At 38.1% G+C, this 24,116-nt stretch overlaps 1 protein-coding gene across 8 annotated transcripts in view; it reads left to right on the plus strand.

The window, feature by feature from the left end:
- Positions 1 to 24,116, plus strand: part of supt3h (SPT3 homolog, SAGA and STAGA complex component) — a 455,384-nt gene that overhangs the window by 237,898 nt on the left and 193,370 nt on the right. For all 8 annotated transcript variants that reach the window (XM_060851413.1, XM_060851403.1, XM_060851463.1 and 5 more), the window contains one exon: positions 19,319 to 19,403. In XM_060851413.1, the coding sequence (XP_060707396.1) occupies positions 19,319 to 19,403 (85 nt within the window). The remainder of the gene's footprint in view (positions 1 to 19,318; positions 19,404 to 24,116) is intronic.

Raw genomic sequence — 24,116 nt, forward strand, 5'->3', positions numbered from 1 at the left:
GCTGTGGAGTGGTAGACGAGGTGCTGCATGTTGGAAAAGCAAATTAGAGCAGGACTCATACACTTAATGGTAATGTGCTAAGGAGTGTTGCTGAACAAAGAGACCTTGGAGTGCAGGTTCATAGTTCCTTGAAAGTGGAGACACCGGTAGATAGGATAGTGAAGATGGTGTTTGGTCTGCTTTCAAATTTGCTGATGATATAAAGCTGGGTGGCAGAGTGAAATGCGATGAGGATGTTAGGAGATTACAGGGTGACCTGGACAAGTTAGGTGAGTGGGCAGATGCATGGCAGATGCAGTTTAATGTGGATAAATGTATGGTTATCCACTTTGGTGGCAAGAACAGGAAGGCAGATTACTACCTCAATGGAATTAATTTAGATAAAGGGGCAGTACAGAGAGATTTGGGTGTTCTTGTACACCAGTCAATGAAGGCAAGCATGCAGGTACAGCAGGTAGTGAAGAAGGCTAATAGCATGCTGGCCTTCATCACAAGAGGAATTGAGTATAGAAGCAAAGAGGTGCTTCTGCAGCTGTACAGGGCCCTGGTGAGACCACACCTGGAGTACTGTGTGCAGTTCTGGTCTCCAAATTTGAGGAAAGACATTCTGGCTATTGAGGGAGTGCAGCGTAGGTTCACGAGATCAATTCCTGGAATGGAGGGATTACCTTACACTGAAAGACTGAAGCGACTGGGCTTGTATACCCTTGAGTTTAGAAGACTGAGAGGGGATCTGATGAAGACATATAAGATTATTAAAGGATTGGACACTCTGGCAGCAGGAAACATGTTTCCACTGATGGGTGAGTGCCAAACCAGAGGACACAGCTTAAAAATACGGGGTTGACCATTTAGGACAGATGAGGAGAAACTTCTTCACCCAGAGAGTGGTGGCTGTGTGGAATGCTCTGCCCCAGAGGGCAGTGGAGGCCCAGTCTCTGGATTCATTTAAGAGAGAGTTGGATAGAGCTCTCAAAGATAGTGGAATCAAGGGTTATGGAGATAAGGCAGGAAGCGGATACTGATTAGGAATGATCATATTGAATGGCGGTGTAGGCTCAAAGGGCTGAATGACCTACTCCTGCACCTATTGTCTATTATTGGTCAGATCATTGAGTATAGGCATTGAGAGCTGAAAATGTGTTGCTGGTTAAACCGCAGCAGGTCAGGCAGCATCCAAGGAACAGGAAATTCGACGTTTCTGGCATAAGCCCTTCATCAGGAAACCTGATGAAGGGCTTATGCCCGAAACGTCGAATTTCCTGTTCCTTGGTTGCTGCCTGACCTGCTGCGCTTTAACCAGCAACACATTTTCAGCTCTGATCTCCAGCATCTGCAGACCTCACTTTTTACTATAGGCATTGAGAGGTCATGTTGTGGCTGCGTGCAGTTCTGGTCTCTTTACCATCGGAAGGATGTTGTGAAACTTCAAAGGGTTCAGAAAAGATTTACAAGGATGTTGCCAGGAGGATTTGAGCTGCAGGGAGAGGTTGAATAAGTTGGGGCAGTTTTCCCTGGAACATCAGAGGCGGAGAGGTGGACTTTACAGAGGTTTATAAAATCATGAGGAGCATGGATAGGATAAATAGACAAAGTCTTTTCCCTGGGTTGGGGTGTCCAGAACTAGAGGGCACAGGTTTAGGATGAGAGGAAAAATATGTGAAAGGGATCCAAGGGACAACCTTTTCACACTGGGTGATACCTGTATGGAAAGAGCTGACAGAGGAAATGGAGGAGGCTAGTACAATTACAGCATTTAAAAGAAACATGGACGGGTATGTGAATAGGAAGGATTTGGAGGGATATGGGCCAAATGCAGGCAAACACTTTTCGTCATTTAGATAAATGATCTGGATGTGAGCATAAGAGGAATAGTTAGTGAGTTTGCAGATGACACCAAAATTGGAGGTGTAATGGACAGCGAAGAAGGTTACCTCAGATTACAACGGGATCTGGACCAGATGGATCAATGGGCTGAGAAGTGGCTGTTGGAGTTTAATTCAGATAAATGCGAGGTGCTGCCTTTTGGGAAAACAATTCTTAGCAGGACTTATACGCTTAATGGCAAGGTCCTAGGGAGTGTTGCTGAACAAAGAGACCTTGGAGTGCAAGTTCGTAGCTCCTTGAAAGTGGAGTTGCAGGTAGATAGTATAGTGAAAAAGGTGTTTGGTATGCTTCCCTTTATTGGTCAGAATATTGAATACAGGAGTTGGGAGGTCATGTTGCAACTGTACAGGACATTAGTTAGGCCACTGTTAGAATATTGCATGTTCCAACAGTGAAGGATGTTGTGAAACTTGAAAGGGTTCAGAAATGATTTACAAGGATGTTGCCCGGATTGGAGGATTTGAGCTGTAGGGAGAGGCTGAATAGACTGGAGCGGTTTTCCCTGGAGCTTCAGAGGCTGAGGGGTGACCTTATAGAGGTTTATAAAATCATGAGGGGAATGGATAGGGTACATAGACAAGGTCTTTTCCCTGGGTTGGGGGGAGTCCAGAACTAGAGGGCATAAGTTTAGGGTGAGAGAGGAAAGATATAAAAGAGACCTAAGGGCCAGCTTTTTTACACAGAGGATGGTGTGTGTGTGGAATGAGCTGCCTGAGGAAGTGGTGGAGACTTGTACAGTTGCAACATTTAAAAGGCATCTGGATGGGTGTATGAATAGGAAGGGTTTGAAGGGATATGGGCCGGGTGCTGACAATTGGGACTAGATTGGAGTGTGATATCTGGTCAGTATGGACGACTTTGACCAAAGGATCTGTTTCCATGCTGTACATATCTATGACTCTAAGCCATTTGCTTCTTTGAACCTGTTTTGCATTTAATAAGACCATGGCTGACCTGGTTGTGGTCTCAATTCGCACTTTTCTGTCTGCCCATAAGATCTAACTAACTCAACCTTGAATAAGTTCATTGACCCAGTCTCCACTGTTTTCCAAGGAAGTAGATTTGACAGAATAACAACCCTCTAAGAAAGAAACATTCTCCTTATCCCCATATGAAGTGTGTTTTGGATCAAACTAAATCCCCTCGGGCAGCATGGTGACTTAGTGGTTAGCACTGCTGCCTCACAGCACCAGGGTCCCAAGTTTGATTCCAGCCTCAGGCACATTCTCTTCATGTCTGCGTGGGTTTCCTCCAGATGCTCCAGTTTCCTCCCACAGTCCAAAGATGTGCGGACCAGGTGAATTGGCCATGCTAAATTGCCCATAGTGTTAGGTGCATTTCTCAGAGGGAAATGGGTCTGGGTTGTTTGCTCTTTGGAGGGTCGGTGTGGACTGGTTGGGCAGAAGGGCCCGTTTCCACACTAGGGATCTAATCTCCCTAATCTAATCTAACCAAAATATATTAAGACGATAGCCTTGACCTGAACTTTTCCTTATTTTAAAGGCAAGTGCCAAGCATTACATTCTGGATGTAATTCGATTTGTTAAACTATCAGTCTTGAAGCATAACACACTTTCTCTTTAAACTATACTTGAAATACAACAAAGAAAAGAAGAAATTGGAATAATGACTATTGAACAGTAACTGTTTTAATATAGTAACATCCCATAAACTGTTGGCAAAGGCAAATTTGGTAAAGTAGAACTGGAACCCATCCATTCAGGCTGCTTCTACTGTTCCAGCTTTAAAAAAAACCCTAGGTCCCAGAAATTGTTCACTTTATTGACAATGGAGCAGACTGCCTGTCACCTCTGCCGCAAGCTTCCTTCATAAAGAAAACCAGGGCAAAATATGCTTCTTAAAGCCATACTATTATCACAAAAGCAAGACATTCTGAAACTCCATCTCCTAGTTTTATTTTCCAATGCAAGAAAAGAATACTCTCATAATCCAGTTTGTCAAGTCTCCTCAGAATATTATATAGTTCAATAAGATCACCCAATGACTTTTACATTTCTCCTAAATCCAAAGAAATGCCCATTTACCTCCCAGTGTCTGCTTTATCCATGTTAAATATTATCTCTTGCAACCTGAGTGCTTATTTTGTGTGATATTTAAACTTCAACTAATGTCTATTGGAATTCTAAATTCCCCTTTGATGTACATCTCCATGTTCCCCTTAACTACCTAGCTTGTTACTTCCTCAAAAAAAGTGAATAAATCAGCCTACCCACCGCCACAATCTCTACTCCCTCAAGCCCCAGTCCATTAAGCCCTTTCCCAATCACCAGCACTAGTGATTTCTAACTCCTCCCTAATCTATGATCTTTGACCACTTATTGTCCCAGTGACCCTTCCCTAATTGTAGTGTATTCACACAACTCGATCTCTGTCCAGACCGTTGCTAAGCCTGTCTAATTCTCAGGTGCAACCTCTATGGAATATTCCCAACTGAAAAACAGCTACAACCTCTCATCAAGCTAGGTTCTTGGTAGGAAATCAAATTTTGAAAACACAAGTTTCCTGAAATTAAAACTGTCCTGGAAACAACTGGTTTGCTGGATTCTCCCACTTCTCAAAATCTCAACAAATTAAATATTCGATTAGGATAATATTTAACTTTAACGTGTAATATTGTAGCATTGCTTTCAGTGGGTGGCCTAGGAATAGTATTTATATTGTGCAATGCTTAATCAATCATATCAAGTTATATTGCTGCATATATCTGATGCTACGCTTCATGTGAAGGGAGTTTTGCTCATATGTGTTGGAATGCTTAGGTAGAGCTTGGCGTTGAGATTATAAAGTCCTAGTAAGGTTCCAATGTGATCATCTTTACTGCAGATTACTGACTGCAGGTGGCTTCACATCTCTTTGTTTTAGCCTTTGGTAAAATCAGATTGTTGGTCCCTGTCCGTCCTTTCAATGTTGGTGAACGCTGGGCACCATTTCTCATTAATGGAAAACTAACAACAGAAACAGTTCCAGTTTAATTGGCACAAGTACTACATCTTCACATTGAAATTCAATAATGAAGTTAGTTAGGGTGATGAACTTGATACAACATGTGATAGTGAAAATTTAGATTGTGAGGAAATAGCGAATTATCTAGAATGTTATTGCAAAAAATTGATATAGTTCAATAAGATCACTCAATGACTTTTACAATGTATATTTCTCCCAGAAACAGGTCTCTGATGATGAACTGTCTCCCAACCAGAGCTGGAGTGATGAACTGGTTGTGTCCCTACCTGTGGAACAGGGGTCCTATCTATCATGGCAATGTATTATAACATTATGAATATGTTGATTAAAAATACAGTAGCAATATCCATACAACTAGAACACGAGATATTACAATGCATTTGTTGCCCTTGAATAGAAATTTATATCGAATTCATTTGTTGCTCTTCTTGCTATTGTTAGCTTCAATTAGCAGCTGAAATATTGGAAGTATAGGAGTTGGGAGGTCATGTTGCGGCTGTATAGGACATTGGTTCAGCCACTTTTGGAATATTGCGTGCAATTCTGGTCTCCTTCCTATCAGAAGGATGTTGTGAAACTTGAAAGGGTTCAGAAAAGATTTACAAGGATGTTGCCAGGGTTGGAGGATTTGAGTTATAGGGAGAGGCTGAATAGGTTAGGGCTGTTTTCCCTGGAGCGTCAAAGGCTGAGGGGTGACCTTTATAGAGGTTTATAAAATCATGAGGGGCGTGGGTAGGATAAATAGACAAAGTCTTTTCTCTGGGGTGGGGGAGTCCAGAACTAGAGGACATCGGTTTAGGGTGAGAGGGGAAATATATAAAAGGGACCTAAGGGGCAATTTTTTAATGAAGAGGGTAGTACATGTATGGAATGACCTGCCAGAGGAAGTGGTGGAGGCTGGTACAATTTCAACACTTAAAAGGCATCTGGATGGGTATATGAATAGGGAGAGTTTGGAGTGATATGAGCCAAATGCTGGCAAATGGGACTAGCTTAGGTTGGGATAGCTGGTCGGCATGGACAAGTTGGACTCTAAGTGTTTTCATACACTTTCATAGAGATATATGGAGTAAGACTCCACAATATTTATCCAATTTGTATCTTGCAGGATTCATGCCTGTTCCAGTTGTCTGTAATGGCATTTTTTAAATATAGTTTGATTAAGAAAGGGTAAGTTCCCCTGAATATTCAAAATATATCTGTACATGTATCTCTGAAAATTGGATCTATATGCCTTCTGTCTGTGTGGAAAGAGAAGTGTCAGTGAGAAAAATCACTTTTTTAATCTTGAAGTTTTAAATGTTGTTTTCCTGTGAAAGATTTATCTGAAACTCAAACTGTAATTAAGTTTGTACTTTTAAAAGTTTTTTTTTAAAAAATGAAATGCCCAGCTGTGACCTAAATTTGCTTCAGAATATTTATCCTGGTAAATAGTTACAGGAACATTTCTTATTCTATTTGGATTTGAACATAAAAATCAACAATTGATGGTTCTGATTAATGTAAAGTCATCAGTCAACTGATATCAAAGGACAGTTTCTACTGACTTAAAGATGCCCCTACTGCTAAGGGTGCATTTCTATTCTTTCCAACAATCATTTTCTCGCTCAACTAACAAATGTGACACATCATGTATTTGTTGGAGCTGTTAAGCTCATATTTGCTACTCAAGTAGTTTTAGCAGAATCCATCACTTTAAGAAATCATAAATATTTTCCAGTTGGATTCTGCAACTTTGATAAATTTAACCCATTACAAGCAGCTTAAAATAGACCTCCACAAAAATGTTGTTTACAGCTTGACTATGTCCATTGTCCTGTGTTTAATTTAAGAACCAATATTAAAAATACTTTACATTTTTGAGGTTTCTGTATTTCAAGTTTGAGTCCTTTTTCTGCACTGAAACATTTGAAAGAAAATGGATATGTTCAAGAACATTGGATTAAAGGAAGAAAATAAAACTTTTAAGGCACATGATAACATCTGGAAAAATGCTTTATCCTCATAATGCGATCAGAATAGTGAGCAAGCCTTATTTTGTGCAGGAAAATAATATTTGATGAATCTATTAAGAAGATATTGACTGGCAGCTTCCAGTGAGCCATGATTTCTTTTTCCTTTATTCATTCACAGAATGAGAGCGTTGGTGAATAAGCAGCATTTATTGCTCATCCCTAATTGCCCAGAGGGCAGTTAAGAGTGAACCACATTGCTGTAAGTCTGGAGTCATATGTAGGCCAGACCATTAAGGATGGCAGTTTCTGTACCTAAAGGACATTAATGAACTAGATGGGTTTACTGACAATTGACTCATTGTCATCATTAGATTCTTAATTCTAGATATTTATTTAATTTAAATTCTACCACTTGCCATGATAGGATTTGAACCTAGGTCCCCAGAACATTATCTGGGTTTTTGGATTAATAATCCTGTGATAATACCACTAAGCCCTTACCTCCCCACCGTTAATTTCATTGTTGACACCTGCAGGTGACTGAGAAATTTGATTTATCAGTCAACTCTTGAGTTCTGTGTGTGGAATCATAAGAGGTGGGTGAGATACTGAATGATATTTTGTGTCACTATTTGCTGTGGCAAAGGACATGGAAGCTAGGAATCTTGGGGAAATAAATTGTGATAACTTGAAAAGTGTTCATATCACAGAAAGGAAGGTGCTGGAGTACTCAAAACCCATACAGTTAGATAAATCCCTGGGATCTGATCTTATATTTCTAGGAACTTTGTGGCAAGCTATAGGAGAGATTCCTGGGCCCCTTGCTGAGATATTTTAATTATCGACAACCATGGGTGAGGTGCTGGAAGACTGGAGGTTGGCCTATGTGGTACCATTATTTACCAAAGGCTGTAATGAAAACTGAGGGAACCGTAGTCCGGTGAGCCTTATGCCAATGGTATGTAAGTTGTTGGAGGAAATTCTGAGGGTTAAGATTTACATTCAAGGAAAGGCAAGGACTAATTAGGGATTGTCAACTTGATCTTGTGCATGGGAAATCATGTCTCACTAACTTGATTGAGTATTTTTGAAGAAGTGACAAAGAGGGTTGATGAAATTAGAACAGTAGCTATCTGTATGGACTTCAAAACATTCGACAAGGTTCTGCATGATAGACTGGTTCATAAGGTTAGATCACATAGGATCCAGGGAGCGCTAGCCAATTGGATTCAAAATAGTCTTGAAGATAGAAGACAGATAGCGGTGGCCAAGGGTTGCTTTTTGTACTGGAGGCCTGTGATCAGTGGTGTGCCATAAGGATTGGTGCTGGGTCACACTTTTGTCATTTATATGAATGATTTGGATGGGAATGTAGGAGGCGTAGTTAGTAAACTTGCAGATTACATCAAAATAGGTCGTGTATTGGACAGTAAAGAAGATTATCTTCGCATCCAACAGAATCTTGATCAATGTGCCAATGAACTGAGGAGTGGCAGATGGAATTTCATTTAAATAAATGTGAGGTGTTGCATTTTGATAAAGTATACCAGGACAGGCCTTATACAGTTAATGGTGGAGCACTGGAGTGTGTGGTTGAACAAAGATGGCATTTGGCATGCTTGCCTTCATTGGTCAGAACATTGAGTACAGGACTTGAGACATCATGTTGCAGCTGTGAAGGACATTGATAAGGACACTTTTAGAGTACTGCATGCCCTTCTAAAGTAAGGATGTTGTTAAGCTTGAGAGGCTGCCAAAAAAATTTACAAGGATGTTGCCGGGACTTGAAGATTTGAGTTATAGGGAGAGACTGAATAGGGTGTGACCTTATTCCCTAGAGTGTTGGGGGCTGAGGGTGACTTTTTAGAGGTTTATAAAATCAGGTGGGGTATGGGTAGGGTGAATAGCCAAGGTCTTTTCCTAGGATAGGAAGTCCAAAACTAGAGGTTTAGATAAGAGGGGAAAGCTTTCAAAATGACCTAAGGGGTTACTTTTTCACACAGAGAGCATTGAGTATGTGGATTGAACTGCCAGAGGAAATGGTGGAAGCTGGTACAATTACATCATTTAAAAGGCAACTGGACGGATGTATGAATAAGAAGGATTTCGAGGGCTATCACAAATGTTGGCAAATGGGTTTAAGCTTATTAGGATGTCTGTCTGGTTGGTTTGGACGAATTGTCTGTTTCCACCCTATATGATTCTGTGACTCTCTAATTGGAGCTGCATCCAGCAGGTTTTCCTCATGGCAAATACAGCACGTCAGCTGCCACAGACCACACCGGACTCCACGCTTGATCATGATTCTCTGAATTGTAGTCTGAGGTTACACTCTAGATTAGGGAATGGCCATTTTGGAATGAAATGAAGAGAAACTGTTTAGCTCTAAAGATTCTTGATTCCACAAGATTGTGGATACTCATTTGGTTTAGACTTGAAATGTGGACATTGTGATTTAAGGGTTATGAAAAGTGGCTGATTAAGTGAAATTGCATGATCTTGCATAGTGGAACACTCTTAAATTGCCATATGATCCATTGCTTCTGTTTCTTTGGATGATATTTTGGGAGGCAGGGGTCAGCGGGGGGAGGACAGAGTGGTTAGCATTGTGGAGCACTTGGTGGGATGGTCTTTGGAGGGCCAGTGCTTACTCAATGGGCTGAATGGCCTCTATTTGTGTAGTGGAGATACTATGATATGTCCAGAAGTAATGCAGTAATTCTAAACCCTCCATTTATTTCTTAAGTTCAGTTGTGAAGAGTGGCATAAACCTCAATGTTCTGAATACTAGTTAATTTGGAGCACATTTGCTCTAATTAAACTGAACAAAGTTAATTCGCCTGAACAATATCATAATTCTGGAAAGATTTAGTGATGATATGCTGTCTGTAAAACCTAAGTTGTACAAACTTTCTTCGGGAAAGAGGCAATTCTGTGTGCAATAACTTTAGTCACCATTGCAACTACTTGAAAATAGTATGATAAAAATATTGAACACTGACACATTTAATAATTATTACATAATCATTGAAATGGACAAAATGCACACAACTTTGTGTATGCATACAGCTGGCATTAAAATAGTACAGATGGAATTTTACAGCTTTTCACGTACAAGAACTGACACCTGCACAGAATTGTGAAAATACAGTTTTCAGGTTTGCAACGATTCAATTAAGTATTTTTTCCCTCAACACCTTCCACTTCCATACCAAAAAAGCCCTGTTTAATGTGTGAAGAAAAAGTCCTGTTTAATGTGTGAAGAAAAAGTCCCGTTTAATGTGTGAAGGAGTCTTGCTTTTACTATCCTCTTTAAAACCCATTGATACAATGAAAACTTCAAGAGGCTGGTGAGCCTAAAGTTCTTTTAACAATTCAGTATGTTGTAGGAATCACTTTAGTGCAACAATGTTTTCTTAATTGAAATGTCATTGCCACAGCTGATTGTTATTACAGGCAAGTTATTTATATTAGATATAGAGTAGAAGTTGTGTATGTTTTGCACTTTAGTGCTCAGCTGCCACTTTTGGACCAAAGTTGACATTTGGGCCCATGTTATTGTATTTTTTGCATTGTGCATATTACAAGTAATTATGAATTTTGGTGTGGTAGAATCTTGAAATAACTGGAATAATATTTTAGTAAATGTTATGTGATGCAGTGAGAATATAACAGAAGGGTGAATTCTAAATTATATTGAGGGTCCAAGCTTTTAAGCTAGTTTGTGCTACATAGAAGAAAGAAGATAAAATAAACAATTAGAAGTGTGAGTAGAGCTAGAAATAGTGGATGTCCTCAATGTATTTTTAATTTATTCTTCATCATAAAGACTGGATAAAGTTTTGGATTAATTTGTTAGGTTTAGAAATGTGTCAGTTGTACAGATCAACAAGTCCAACATTATGAAAAACTTGCAATTAAATGCCAGCACAAGAAACTAGAGAGGAAATAGGTGAACCTCTACTTGATTTTCTGAGAGTCCCTTAAACATACCTACTATATTTGAATGTTATTAGATCGTAAGTGTAATCTCAATATTTGAAAGAAAAATGATGCATGTGGACCAATTAGATTAAATGGATAGTGGATAAAATAATGAGAATTTTGCAAGACAATAACAGTTTTCCTTAGGCATCGGAAGAAATAATGTGAGGATTTTGAAATCCTATATTGTCTCTCAGATCTGGCAGTAATCTTTTGAGGAGGTAATTAACTTAGGAAAATAATGCATTTAGTTTTTCAGAGAGCTTCTAGTTAATTTCTGAGGAGTTTTATAAAGAATAAAGCTTAGAACCAATAGAAAAATAACAAATTGAACTGAAATAAAAAGATGATGAAAAATGTAAATATATTGTGTGTTTTTCCATGCTCCCTCTCAACAATTATCCATCTGTATTTTGGAGTTAAATTACTACAGTGCAAAGCCAAGGAGGCCTGAAACAGTTTGATTATTTTGTGAAAAGGTCATGTAGAACAAATCTTCTTGCTTACAAAGAATGTTTGCATCTTGAAACCCCAACACAATAACTCTTATAACTGGTTGATTAACCTAATTCAGTTCACATATATAAAAATTCAATCTTGCTGATAAAAAGGTGGAGTTATGTGGTTGTTTTGAGATGTGATCTAGAAATGGTTTAAATCTCTCAAAAGTATTTTTTCAGTGAATCCATAGTTTTACAAATAGTCTTCCTAACCAATTTTTTTTCTTTCTGCACGTTATTTCTCCTTCAATTTTACTTCTAAGTTTAAAAGCATTCCTATTTTTTTGTAGAGGGAAAATATGCTGAAACAGCAATCCATGATATAAACTCAAAAAATTTAGGATCTGACTTGAATGGCTTTTTTTATTTCACTAAATGCATTTTCTTTCCAAATTTTTGGCACCCGCCACTTAAAAAGACTGATCAATGTTGTACAAGCTGAATCTGAATTTTAGGCCTTCTTCCAAACTAGCACTAGCACTTATTGAAAGACTCTTGCCTCTTTTAAACAGACAACATGGCACCATGTTTGATAAGTAAAGCTTTGCAGTCAGAAATGTTCCGGAACAATATCTGTTGTTCCGGAACAGTAAATCTCTTGTCTGACTTTAACCCACCCAGATAGAGACTAAAGCCAATTTCCTTTCCAACTAGTAGCAAAGGCAATTCAAGTGGCCCAATTTATAAAGTGACAAAGCACAGTCCATACAACTGGTGAAGCATTCAAAGAATAAGTTCACATTTGTTTGATATGTTTTCTTTTCTGTTATTTCTCCTATCAGTCATGTTACCTGCTATTTCCCGATGGATATTGACCTTTGTTCATGCTTCTCTGTAATAACTGATCTTATGAAGATATATTGCAGTGGGTTAATTAATTCACCATTTTTTTTGGTGTAGGGTTCTATATCCCTTCTTCAGGGATATCCTGTTGACATATCCTTTATACAGCCCAGTTGAGATTAGAAGTTATTTAAAAACAAAGTCAAACTAAAACTTGTGTCCAAAAGTTTCAAATCACAATGTGCTGTCTTGTTATTGCTACTAATTTACTTGTAACAGTGCTGTAGTTTCCAGTAAATGTAAGCTAAGCATGCATAAGCTATCAAGTTTTATTGAATTAGTGAAAGCAATTAATTTTAAATACACTAAAAAGTTTATAAATCATATATTCTGCTATTTATTTTCATATATTTTAGAGTACCCTCTACTGAATGACACTTTGAATTGCATATACAACTTGCACTTTCTTTATTGCTCTACCAGCACTATTTACAAAATGTGGATTCTACCACAGTCACACTTTAAACTGCAATCACTTTCTGCCTTGAAATGATATCACTTTGAATATCAAAATTAGGTTTCTTCCCTTAACACAAATAAGTGTCCTATTAGTGTTAATGCGAGAATTTTTTTTAACAATTTATGATATTGAAATAATATACTTGGAACGTTTTTCTATATGAGAAATGCAATAATGTGTTTAATAGGATGATGTGGTGAATACCAGTCAAAAGTAGAATAGACAAATTAGAAGATGACAGAGGCATGGTCAAAGAGTGAAGTTTAGAGGTGACTGTTGAAGGGTGTTAGAGAGTTAAGAAGTGAAAGCGATTCAGCAATTCCAAGGTAAGGATGACTGAAAACTCTGCCATGAGTGATGGAGGTTGCAATGAGATCTAAAATTGTGCAATTGACTGGTAATGTTGCAGTTATATAAACCACAGAAGATTGGCTGAATGTCATGTAGTTTTAGACTTTAATAAGCATGTTTATCTTTTCAGTCTACAACCTATCTGTTAAAAGAAGTTAAAGGGCGAAAAAATATGTCTCATGCATCCAGTAAGGACTTGAGGATTTCTTTACTTTTTCCAAGCGACTTTGAAAGTTTGAAGATTAAATTGTCAAAACAAGTGTAGCATCTGTTTAAATCTCTGATAGCTAATATCTGTGTTCGGTTATGTATTAACAGAACTACCTGTGATCATAGATTCTTTGGATTGTTAGAAGCACAAATGAAAAGATGTTAACAATCTGTCCAGACAATTTTTGAGGATGAAGCGAAGTTATTTAAAATGTATAATAATTTGGAAACCAAATAAGCCAATTCTTGAGTTTTTTTTTCATAGAAATTTATTTTTGTTTAAAGGTTGTAAGTCAGCAAGCTTACTAATTGTGCATTCAGTGATATACTTCTATCTTGCTGACAAGTCAATATCGCTGTCAATATACTTGGCATAACTCCTTGTTCTTATAAAACTTCCAGCTTATTGTGAGCAATGGCTTGGGAGATGCTACTGTTTTTTTTTAATGATGTGTCACACTTCCCTGTCTTTTTTTCCCCTTTTGTAGCACAATATCACATCATTAAATTATGTGAAAAGTATTTTCAGAACATTGTGTTTTTAAAGTGGATCAATACTGTTATACATTTGATTTTGCAGCTTTATAATACATTCAATTGTAAAATGTAGCTTCCAATGAACCATGTATTGCAAAAATGGACTGAATTTCTAATATTAATGTTGTCATATCTGCACTTGTAAAAAAAGTTCAGAGATAACTGAGGAGTAGAAATGTTCAAATTTGCATGCTGTTTACTTTGTGAAGTCATGCAGGTTTGAATAATGCTCCAGTTTGCTCTCTCTCCATATTGTATTGCGTTAGAAACATTTGGTTTTACTAAGACTGTACGTGTTTCACCATGTGCGCAATAAATACAGACTGGTAAGTCTTTATCCTTGTTCAAGCACAGCATACAGTAGGGCCATGTGCTACAGTTTCTTCAAATGTAAAGAAAGAAATGTATGTCTCAATATGGTGAAGGATCTGGGTGTCCTGCAACATGAATCACAAAAAGTTGGTGTGGAGTTTCAGCAGATGATTGGAAGACAGATGGAATGTTAGAGATTATTGTAAGAGAAATTAAGTATGAGGGCAGGGGAATACTGCTAAAGCATGGCAAGGCCCTTGTTAGTCTGCATTTGGAATACTATGTGCAGCTTTGGTTTCCTCACTCAAAAAAGGATAGAATTGCTTGAGAAGCTGTTGAGAGAACTTATCTAATTCATGTGATGCAAGTGTTGTGCAAAGTGGCTTGTGAGACATAACTGAAGAGGTTCTTATGAGGGAAGTTTGATCAGGTTGAGCCTCTACCCATTAGATTTTAGAAAAGCTAGAAGCTGGATGCTAAGAGGATGTTCCCTCCTTATGGAAGCAAGTAGAATAAGGGGACAGTTATTTAAAAATAAGAGATCTCCCACTTACCACTGAGATGAGGAGAATCTTCTTTGAGAGTCATCACTCTATGGAATTCCCTTCCTCAGAGAGCAGTGGAGGCTAGGTCATTGAATACATTCCAGGCTGAGTTACAGACTTTTGATTGAAGCAATATGGCAGGCTGCAACATGATCTTACTAAATGGAGGAGTAAGCTCAGTGGCCTGAATGGCCTACTTCAGTTAATTCATGTGATATTGAGTTGCTGTACATGGCTGCAGTTACTGTTGATTGAATGGTCAAATCATATTTATCTTCCAAAATTCATTTATGGAAGTGTGGCATTCTGCTTTTGGAAGGATGGCTGGGTAGGTTCTGAGACTACAAGTTAAATGGTCCTATAATGATATGATCTGACCAGATTTTTGCTCAGCTTTTCTGAAGATGCTGAAGGTGGAACCATCTGTGGATTCAAATGTAGACTGTTGCTGATCCTGGATTCCTTTGGTCAGTTCACTGAATTTGTATGCAACTCAGCTAACTAATTTGACTCATTTTGAGGAAGCAAAGATACTCTGGCTGCTGCAGTTAATCATGATATTGAATTCAAGGAGGTTGATTAGAAACCACCAGCGTTCTGCTTACTTGGAAACTGTGTGGCTGCAACAAGTTATGCTGGGTTCAGGTACTTAATGAAAGATAATTAAAGGCACACTATTATTGCTCTGTGATGGTTTTACATTGCAAAGGCATTCAATTTGTGTCATAACAGCATCAGGGCAGATGCCCGCTCAATTAATGCATAACTTTAGAAATATTAAAAGATGAAAGGGATATTGATGTGAGACTTAGAACAAGTGATTAGTGTATGAATGCACTGCCTGGGCGAAAGAAGATGTAAGTGTTTAAGTGCTAACACATCATCATAGGGGATTAGTTAACTAACACGAAGAAGTGAGAAGTGAGTCATTTTTGGGTTCACAAGCTTTAGAGTGCCAAAAGGATCAATACATTTCTGCTGCATATTAATTATTTGGCTGAAGGTGGGAGAGTAAATTAAGAGGACGGCATTATAAATCTACAAAGGGATGTTTGAGTGATTAAGTTGATTGGCAAAGAAATTGGCAGGTGGAACATAATGTAGGAAAATATGATCTTGTCCATGTTATCAGGAAGAATAGAAAATTAGAATTCTTGATCAATGAAGTGTGCAAGGTGATGTGTTGGAGCGGCAGCAGATAAACGTAAAGGTGAGATGTGTCAACCTGATGAGGCTACAACCCAGGTCTACTTATATACCAGGTAGCAGAAGCAGCGTGCATTGGACATAACTGAGAAATCTCATGACAAGCTGATCAGATCAGGTTTGCAGTCTGCCGTGTCCAGTTTTGAATGGTAATGGACAATCAAAGAATTATCAAGAAGAGGAAAGTGCCTATGCTCATTGATGGGGGAGCATAGTACTTTAGAAGAAAAAACATCAAAGCTGGAACATTTGCATTTATCTTCAGCCAAAAGTGACGATTAGATGATTAATCATGGTCTCATCCTGAAGTCCCCATGAACTCTTCAACCAATTTGATTCACCCTATGTGTTATAGAGAAATAACTGAAGGCACTGGATACTGCAAAGGCAATGGGTCCCAACAGTATTTGAAAAATAATAATACTGAGGTTCTGTGCTGTAAAACTAACTGTGCTGTTTGCCCATCTGTTTCTGTGTAGCTGCAATGCTGGCATCCAGGCAAGTGTGGGGAAATTTGACTCGATAAGTCCTGCCTCCCAAAAGCAGGACAATCCAAGCTACCTAAGTGCCACCCTGTCAGTTTCCTCTTGATCATAAGCAAAATGATTTATGCGACCATTGATCATGCTAACACATGCCCCTTTGACAGGAATAACTTGCTCCTGATCCTTAGTTTGGGTTCTGCCTGGGCCGCTCCACCCCTGACCTTGTTATTGCCTTATTTACCAGCTTTGTAATATTGTAGCTTCAACTGCATGTCAAAGGCTAGGAATCCCGTAAAAAGTAATTTTTCTGCCATCTTCCCAAAGCTTGTCCACCATCTACAAGGCAAATGTCAGGAGTGTGATTGATTACTGTCCATTTGCCCAAATGGATGCCGCTCCTACAACACTCAAGAAGGTCAACACCAAGGCAAAAAGACACACTTGATTGGGATCCTATCCACCATGTTCAGCATTTGTTTCTTTTACCACTGATTCAGCAGTAACTGCAGAAACTCTTGAAGACTACTTCATCAGGACCTTCCAAACCCCAACCTCTCTTGCATTGGGCAAGGGCAGCAAATACACAGAAACACCATTACTTCCAAGTTTTCCACCAAATCACACATCACCCTGATTTGAATTGTACTGGCATTCCTTTAATAGTCAGTTTGTTAAAACTTTGGAACTCCCTTCGTGACAGATTGTGGATATCCCTACATCCCAAGGACTGTAGTAGTACATAGAAACTAGGCATGATTTGGAGATGCCGGTGTTGGACTGGGGTGTACAAAGTTAAAAATCACACAACACCAGGTTATAGTCCAACAGGTTTATTGGAAGCACACTAGCTTTCGGAGCGACAAAAGCTAGTGTGCTTCCAATTAACCTGTTGGACTATAACCTGGTGTTGTGTGATTTTTAACATAGAAACTAGGAGCAGAGATAGGCCATTTCCCCCTTCATTGCTCCACCATTCAAAATGATGGCTGATCCTTTATCTCAATGCCATTTTTCTTAATTTTTTAATGCCCCTTGATGCCTTTGTTTTCAAAGTATCAAGAAAGCAGGTCGCCACCATCTTCACCAATGGATCCATAGGGCGTGGCTTGACAGGCTGGGTATTGTGAGGATCTCTTCCCCCACTTTCCTCCATGTTAACTCTGCTTTCTCTCTACAGATGATTCCAGACCTGCTCAGTTCTCTAGAAATTTCATCTTTTGTTTTTAAGCCCATTTAAGATGAGCTTGAGGAAAATTGTGATCTGAGAATCTGTGTTATGTCTCATGGTCAGTATGGTGTGTGGTGTGAAGAAACATGGTCCTGTTTTGAAATATAGTAGCTAAATATTATCTCAAACACTTAAGTGACTGAGGATTTTTTTAATGTTTTTACATAATAGTTGCAATAAATATCCATAGATTCTCCAGTATGATTAAATTCATGCCCAGTTTCTTCTGCTGTGGGAAATAATACAGTATATAAACATTACTGCATCAGATCAGGAATCTGCTAGAGGCAAACTCAGCCACACTGCAAGTATCATTCTTCTGTGAAAATCTCTTCCTCAGAGAACAGTGAATTCAGGTTTCTGCCTTCTTGATTGACAAGTGAACCAAAGGTTATAAAGGGTGGACAAGAAAGTAGAGTTGAGGCCATAATCGGATCACCCATGATTTTATCAAATGGTGGAGCAGGCCCGAGGAGCTGAATGGTCCAGTGTTGCTTTGAATTTTGTATGTTTGAGTGATCCATTATTTTATTTTGAGAGAGGTTGTTATAAAGTTGAAGGGAAGTAGTTGTAAAATGGAACTAAACTGCTGTATCTGTTCTATGATCCTGTTCATCTGATGGTTTTGAAATTGTAGAAACAAAAGATCACCTCAGGGTGCCAGTTGCAAAAGAATCAAAGTGAATGAAAATAATAGAACAAGCTACATCTTAGAAATGGAATAATCAGTATTGAGGTGTTTTTCACAATATAATGCAAAAGTAAACAGGTGGCATAAGAACTTCAAGCTGAATTGTACAATCCTTCTGTTTAAGTCTGTTGTTTCCAGTGGTCTAAAATAATAATTGATGTAAAGGAAGTGACTGTGGCTTATTAACAGGTTGGGTTCCTTCCTCTTTCTCAGAATCTGTGGTGATACAGAGCTTGCTATATGTGTGTGAAACAGTTTAGCAGACAGCTGAAAGGAAAGTTAAGAAAAGTTGCATTGAGATCGAAACCTGACTCATCTAAATGAGGATAAAAACAAAGCGATAGAATTGCGCCATCAGCTGTTCTACCTTAGAGTCGAGTTGGATGGGAATGAGCTATACTTTGATTTTCATATTCATCAAAATAATTTAAAACATTATCTCTTCAGTTAACTGACTCTGCAAAATACACGTTTTCAAGATACTGGTTCCACTGCAGGTGTCCAAACTGCATGAAGGTTTATGCAAGCAATGCTGAATTAATTTGGATATCATCCAGGATTGTTGACTGGATGAATCTTTATATCCTGTGGCGTTTAATCAAATTAGAGCTTATTTCATGATCGCTGAACTAATTTTAATAAGATGATGCGATGATTACTTGGGTAATAAATTATCATCTCTAACCAGCAACTCTTAAATTCATATCAAAATCGTAATTGTCAGTTTGCTCGTATTTTTTTGAGCAGAAAGGCAACGTTCCATTCCATTTTGAGAGAAAGAACTACCAAATGCCTACATCCATCGGCAATGGAGAAGATAATGATTTTGATTAGTTCATGTTTGTATGTAAAAGTCAAATAGACCTTATGGCGGATCTATATAAATTGAACAGCATTTAACTCAAATTTTATTTAAATGTTTTCTAGACAGACAAATTTATTTATTCACCAATCTCCAACGCTTCTGTGGTATCCATTAATTAATATGCAAAGAAGACCATGTTTGGTCTTTGCAATAGGCTGTGTAATGTTTTTGATTTTCATGATTTTTATGCAGGTATTTATGGATATCCTTTCTTGTGAACAATATATTCAGTTATACATGGAATTTTAACCCCCTCTATTTTTTTGCTTTGCAGGTATGGTTTTGGTGATGCTCGCCGACCTCTCACTGAAACTGCTGTTTTAGTTGAAGATATAGTGCACACTCAATTGATTAACATGGTAAGATTTATTAAAACACAAAATTGAGACTTGAATTCTTCGATAATATTTATTTGAAAAATGAAGTGTGCCTTTGAGGCACACTTAATGTTGTGATGAAGAGCATGTTACCCTTATTTTACCTGAACAGTTTGGTAAAAGAAATGGATAAAGTGAGGACAATGTGGTGGAAACCATATGCAGAACTTTCAGAAGGTTTTTGATAACATGTCTCTGATGAGACACATGAAAAATGTCAAGAAGTATGGAATTGAATACTAGATAGAAATATGGATTGAAAGATAGCTCGAATAGAAAATGCAATGTAGGAATTAAGCAAAATTTCTCAGGTCAGTCAAAGTGGTGCCTCACAAACAACTGTTAAGGGACCATCATCGTTTGTCATACGCACAGTCGCTGGATTATGATTGGGTTCCGATCTTGAGTACGTTTGTAAGTCAATTTGTATAACATTCAGATCACAATATAATATAACCATTTGTAAGTATGAAAAAATGTTTGAATGTCATATCTTTAAAGTTAATATAGAATCATATTTGTAATTACAGGTAGTTCTTCCATAATGCGATGGTTATATTCTTTTGCAACCTCGTGTTATAGAAAAATCACGCTTTAGAAACAGCGCTTAGTGTTGGAAATGTAATCGCGTTACACAAACACATGCCTTAAAAGTTCACACTTTAGAAACCGTGTCAATTCTATTATAGCGCATTCACGTCAGCAAAACATGTGTTATAGCAAAATGATCTGTATGGGGCGTTTGCGAGTTGAACCTTTGTAAATTTTGACTATGTACATAACTTAGGAATTGAAGGTATGCTGAAATGTCAAATCAGGCGATAATTGGTAACTGAAACATTTAACAGCTATAAAAAGATTTATTAATGGATTGAATAGAAACTTTGAAGATTTATTTTGACCTTCTTTATGCTTGATTTATAAATAGTCATTTTAAATATGTAGCGATCAATAGTTATGTATTATAATCAAATATGTTACGGTTTTCTGTGGAAATTCATATGTGACACCATTTAATAAACTCAGATGTGCACTCTTGCCTCTTTTAGCCTGGATACATAGAGGTCGGTTTTGGTGTAAGTTTGACTCATTTTAGAGCACTTACAGAAAGCTGTGAATTCATATGCCAAACCAGGACTCTAGTGTAATCAAAGCTTAAAATTTAGTTCATTGGTGGAGTGCTGCAGTGTGAAAGGTACCATCTTTTAGATGAGATTTTAAAGGAGTACCTTGTTGGCCTAGTCAGGCAGATGAAAAAAACATTGACTGGCACAATTCAAAGAAAGCTACTGGTGATCTCATTGTCCAAGCCAACATTTGTACTTCAGCCAATGTGCTGACACCAGCTTAACTGTTTTTACCTCATTGCTGTTTGTGGAACATATTGCAGCCAATGTTCAGACATCATCCATAACATTGGTAATTACATGCCATAAGCTAATTCGAAGTAATTTATCTGCCATGAAATGCTTTGCAATCTTCTGGGGATGTGAATTTATTGCATAACTCTGAGTCATTTCCTTATATTATTAAAATGATTATCAAATGTTTCATTTGAAGCCAAAAATTCTTGATATAGTTTAATAACTGATTGGACTTGAACTGGTAAACGATGACATCTTTCTAAAGTGTCATATTTGCCAGGTATACTGGACAGTGCAACGGTTGGCACCTCAGCACCATATAAATTAAAATACCTGGCACAGGATTGTAGTTCCTTTTAAATACTTACAGCATTATTCTGTTTGATTTGATTACATTTTATATAATTCCCATGTTATCAGCAGAAAATTTGAATATGTTATTCTAGAAATGACATAGGCATTAAACTTTGTACATCCACTTGAAGTGGGAGGTGAGGTTCAGTATTATTCAGTTTTAATGCATGATTCCTAACTCTACAACCCACTACCAGTGCCAGTAAGTATCTCTTTGTAATTATCTTAAACAACATTTTAGATCATATCATGACACATCTCAGTGTCATAGAGTTGTTCAGCGCAGAAACAGACTTTTCGGCGCAACCAGTCCACGCCAAACATAATTGCAAACTAAACTAGTCCCGCCTGCCTGCTGTTGGCCCATTTCCCACCAAACCTTTCCTATTCATGTATCTACCCAAATGTCTTTTAAATGTTGTAATTGATTCCACACTCAAACTACCCTCTCTGCAAAAAATGTGCCTCATGTCTTTTTTCAATTTTTCTCCCCTCACCTTAAAATTATGCCCACTAGTCTCTAAATCCCCCATGCTGCAGAAAAGACAACTGCCATTAACTCTATTTATACCTCTCATCACTTTATAAATTTCTATCAGATTGCCTCTCAACCTCCTACACTCCAACGAAAAAGGTGCCAGCCTTTCTTTATAACTCAAACCTTTCATACACGGCATCAGTCTGGTAAATCTTTTCTGAACCCTCTCCAGCTTGGTAATATCTTTCCTAGGTCTGGGTGACTAGAACCGGACACAGTATTCCAGATGAGGCCTCATCGATGTCCTGTGAGCATGATTTCTCAACTCATATACTCAAAGCATTGTGCAATGAAGGCAAGCATGCCAAACGCCCTTTTAACCACCCTGTCTATATATGTCGCAAATTTTAAAGAATTATGTACCTGAACGCCTAGGTCGCTCTGTTCTACAACACCACTCAAGGACCTACCATTAATTGTATCAGCTCTACCCTTGTTTGTCATTCCAAAATGCAGTACCTCACATCTGTCCAGATTGAACTCCATTTGCCATCTTTCAGCCCATTGATCCATTTGATCAAGATGCTTTGTAATCTTAGAAACCCTTCACTGTCTGCAATGCCACCAATTTTGGTGTCGTACACAAACTTCCTAACTATGCCTTTTATATACTCATCCAAATTATTTATATAAATGACAAATAAAAGGATCCAGATTGATCCCTGTGGAATTCCACTGGTCATAGGTTTCCAGTCCGAAAAGCAACTCTTCACCTCTATTCTCCGTCTCGCGCGGTTAACCCAATTGTGTATCCAATTGAGCATGGTCATCCTGAATCCCATGTGACCTAACTTTATTAATTAGTCTATCATGTGGAACCTTGTCAAAGGCTTAACAATGTCTATAGCTATAACATCATCAATCTTTTTGGTAACTTCCTCAAAAAAACATAATCAAGTTCATGAGACACAATTTTCCTCACATAAAACCATGCTGACTATCCTTATCAATTTTGCCTCTCTAAATGTCTGTAAATCCTATCTTTATTAATCACCTCCAACAATTTGTCCACAACAGAAGTCAGATCACAGGTCTGTATTCTCCTTACAACCTTTCTTAAACAAAGGTGCAACATTAGCCACCTTCCAATCATCAGGCACCTCACCTGTCATTATAGATGATGCAAATATTTCTACAAGAGGTCTTGTAATTTTCTCTCTTAACTTCCCATGACGTTCTGGGATTCATTAGATCAGGTCCTGGAGATTTATCCACCTTTATATTCTCTAAGAACTCCCAAGCTTCCTCCTCTGTAATGTGAACTGTTTTTAAACATCATTGTTTATTTCTCCGCATTCTCTAGACTCTATTCTTTCTCTAATGCAAAAACTGACGCAACATATTCATTTTGTATCTCTCCCATCTCTTGGGGTTCAACGCAAAGGTGACCTCCTTGATCTTAAGGAGACGCTGCCCTCTCTGTAGTTGCCCTCGTGCACTTTATGTATTTGTAGAATCTCTTTGAATTGTCCTTAACCTTATCAGCCAATGCTATCTCATATCCCCTCTTTTTGTTCCTGAGTTCTCTCTAACAATGCCCCATACACTCCATGCATTGATTAAGAGATTCAATTGAACCAAGTTGTCTATATCTAAAATAAGATTCTCTTTTATTCTTGGTTAGAACCTCAATACCTTTATTCATCCATTGTTCCTTAATCTTAGCAGCCTTACCCATCACATGAACATTCACCTCCTGCCCCATTGCATCATAATATTTCCTTTCTGCCTCTTTATATGTACTCAAGTCATTACCCTACAGAATCTCCCCCAACCCTACACCCCATAAATTTAATCAGCCTTTTCAGGAATGCTATTATATGTCTCTAGATCAGTTGGAGTATTTGAGGGGATTTTCCCTGGCATCCATATGTGCTTCTGGTGCAAGTTGCTCCATATATTGGTGAGGGTGTAAGTGTACACCTACACACACAATATGCGAGGACTCAGTGTCTTTTAATCACTCTCAGATGAACACATATTCCTGGCAGATTAAAGTCGGCACTAGTACTGTCTAAAGCAACCATTAAGTACTTGCAATTGCGAATTGATTTCTACTGGCAACTGGTACATTTAAAAAAACTCCTGGATTTTTTTTTGAAGGTGCTGCATCTACAGGGAATGATGTGCCAGGTGTCAAAAGACTTGGTCTTGATTTCGAAGATTTGACACAAATCAATTACCTGCATAGTAGTGAGCATTCCCCTAAATAATGACTGTGGGAAAGAGCAGAGGTTGAAAAGTATGGGGCGAACTACTAGAAAAGAAAGCAAGTGGGAGGGAGAAATGGTCTCCATCTGAACTTATTTGGGAATGACACTGCTATACCAAATTTAGTAAGGAACAATGTTCAAGTTCTCTGCACTTCAAAACGATTTTGGTGAAATGTGTGTCTGGCTACAACCACAACTGACACCACAACAGGATGAGGAATGCATT

This window comes from Hemiscyllium ocellatum, chromosome 3, assembly GCF_020745735.1.
Source record: "Hemiscyllium ocellatum isolate sHemOce1 chromosome 3, sHemOce1.pat.X.cur, whole genome shotgun sequence".
Lineage (NCBI taxonomy): Eukaryota > Metazoa > Chordata > Chondrichthyes > Orectolobiformes > Hemiscylliidae > Hemiscyllium > Hemiscyllium ocellatum.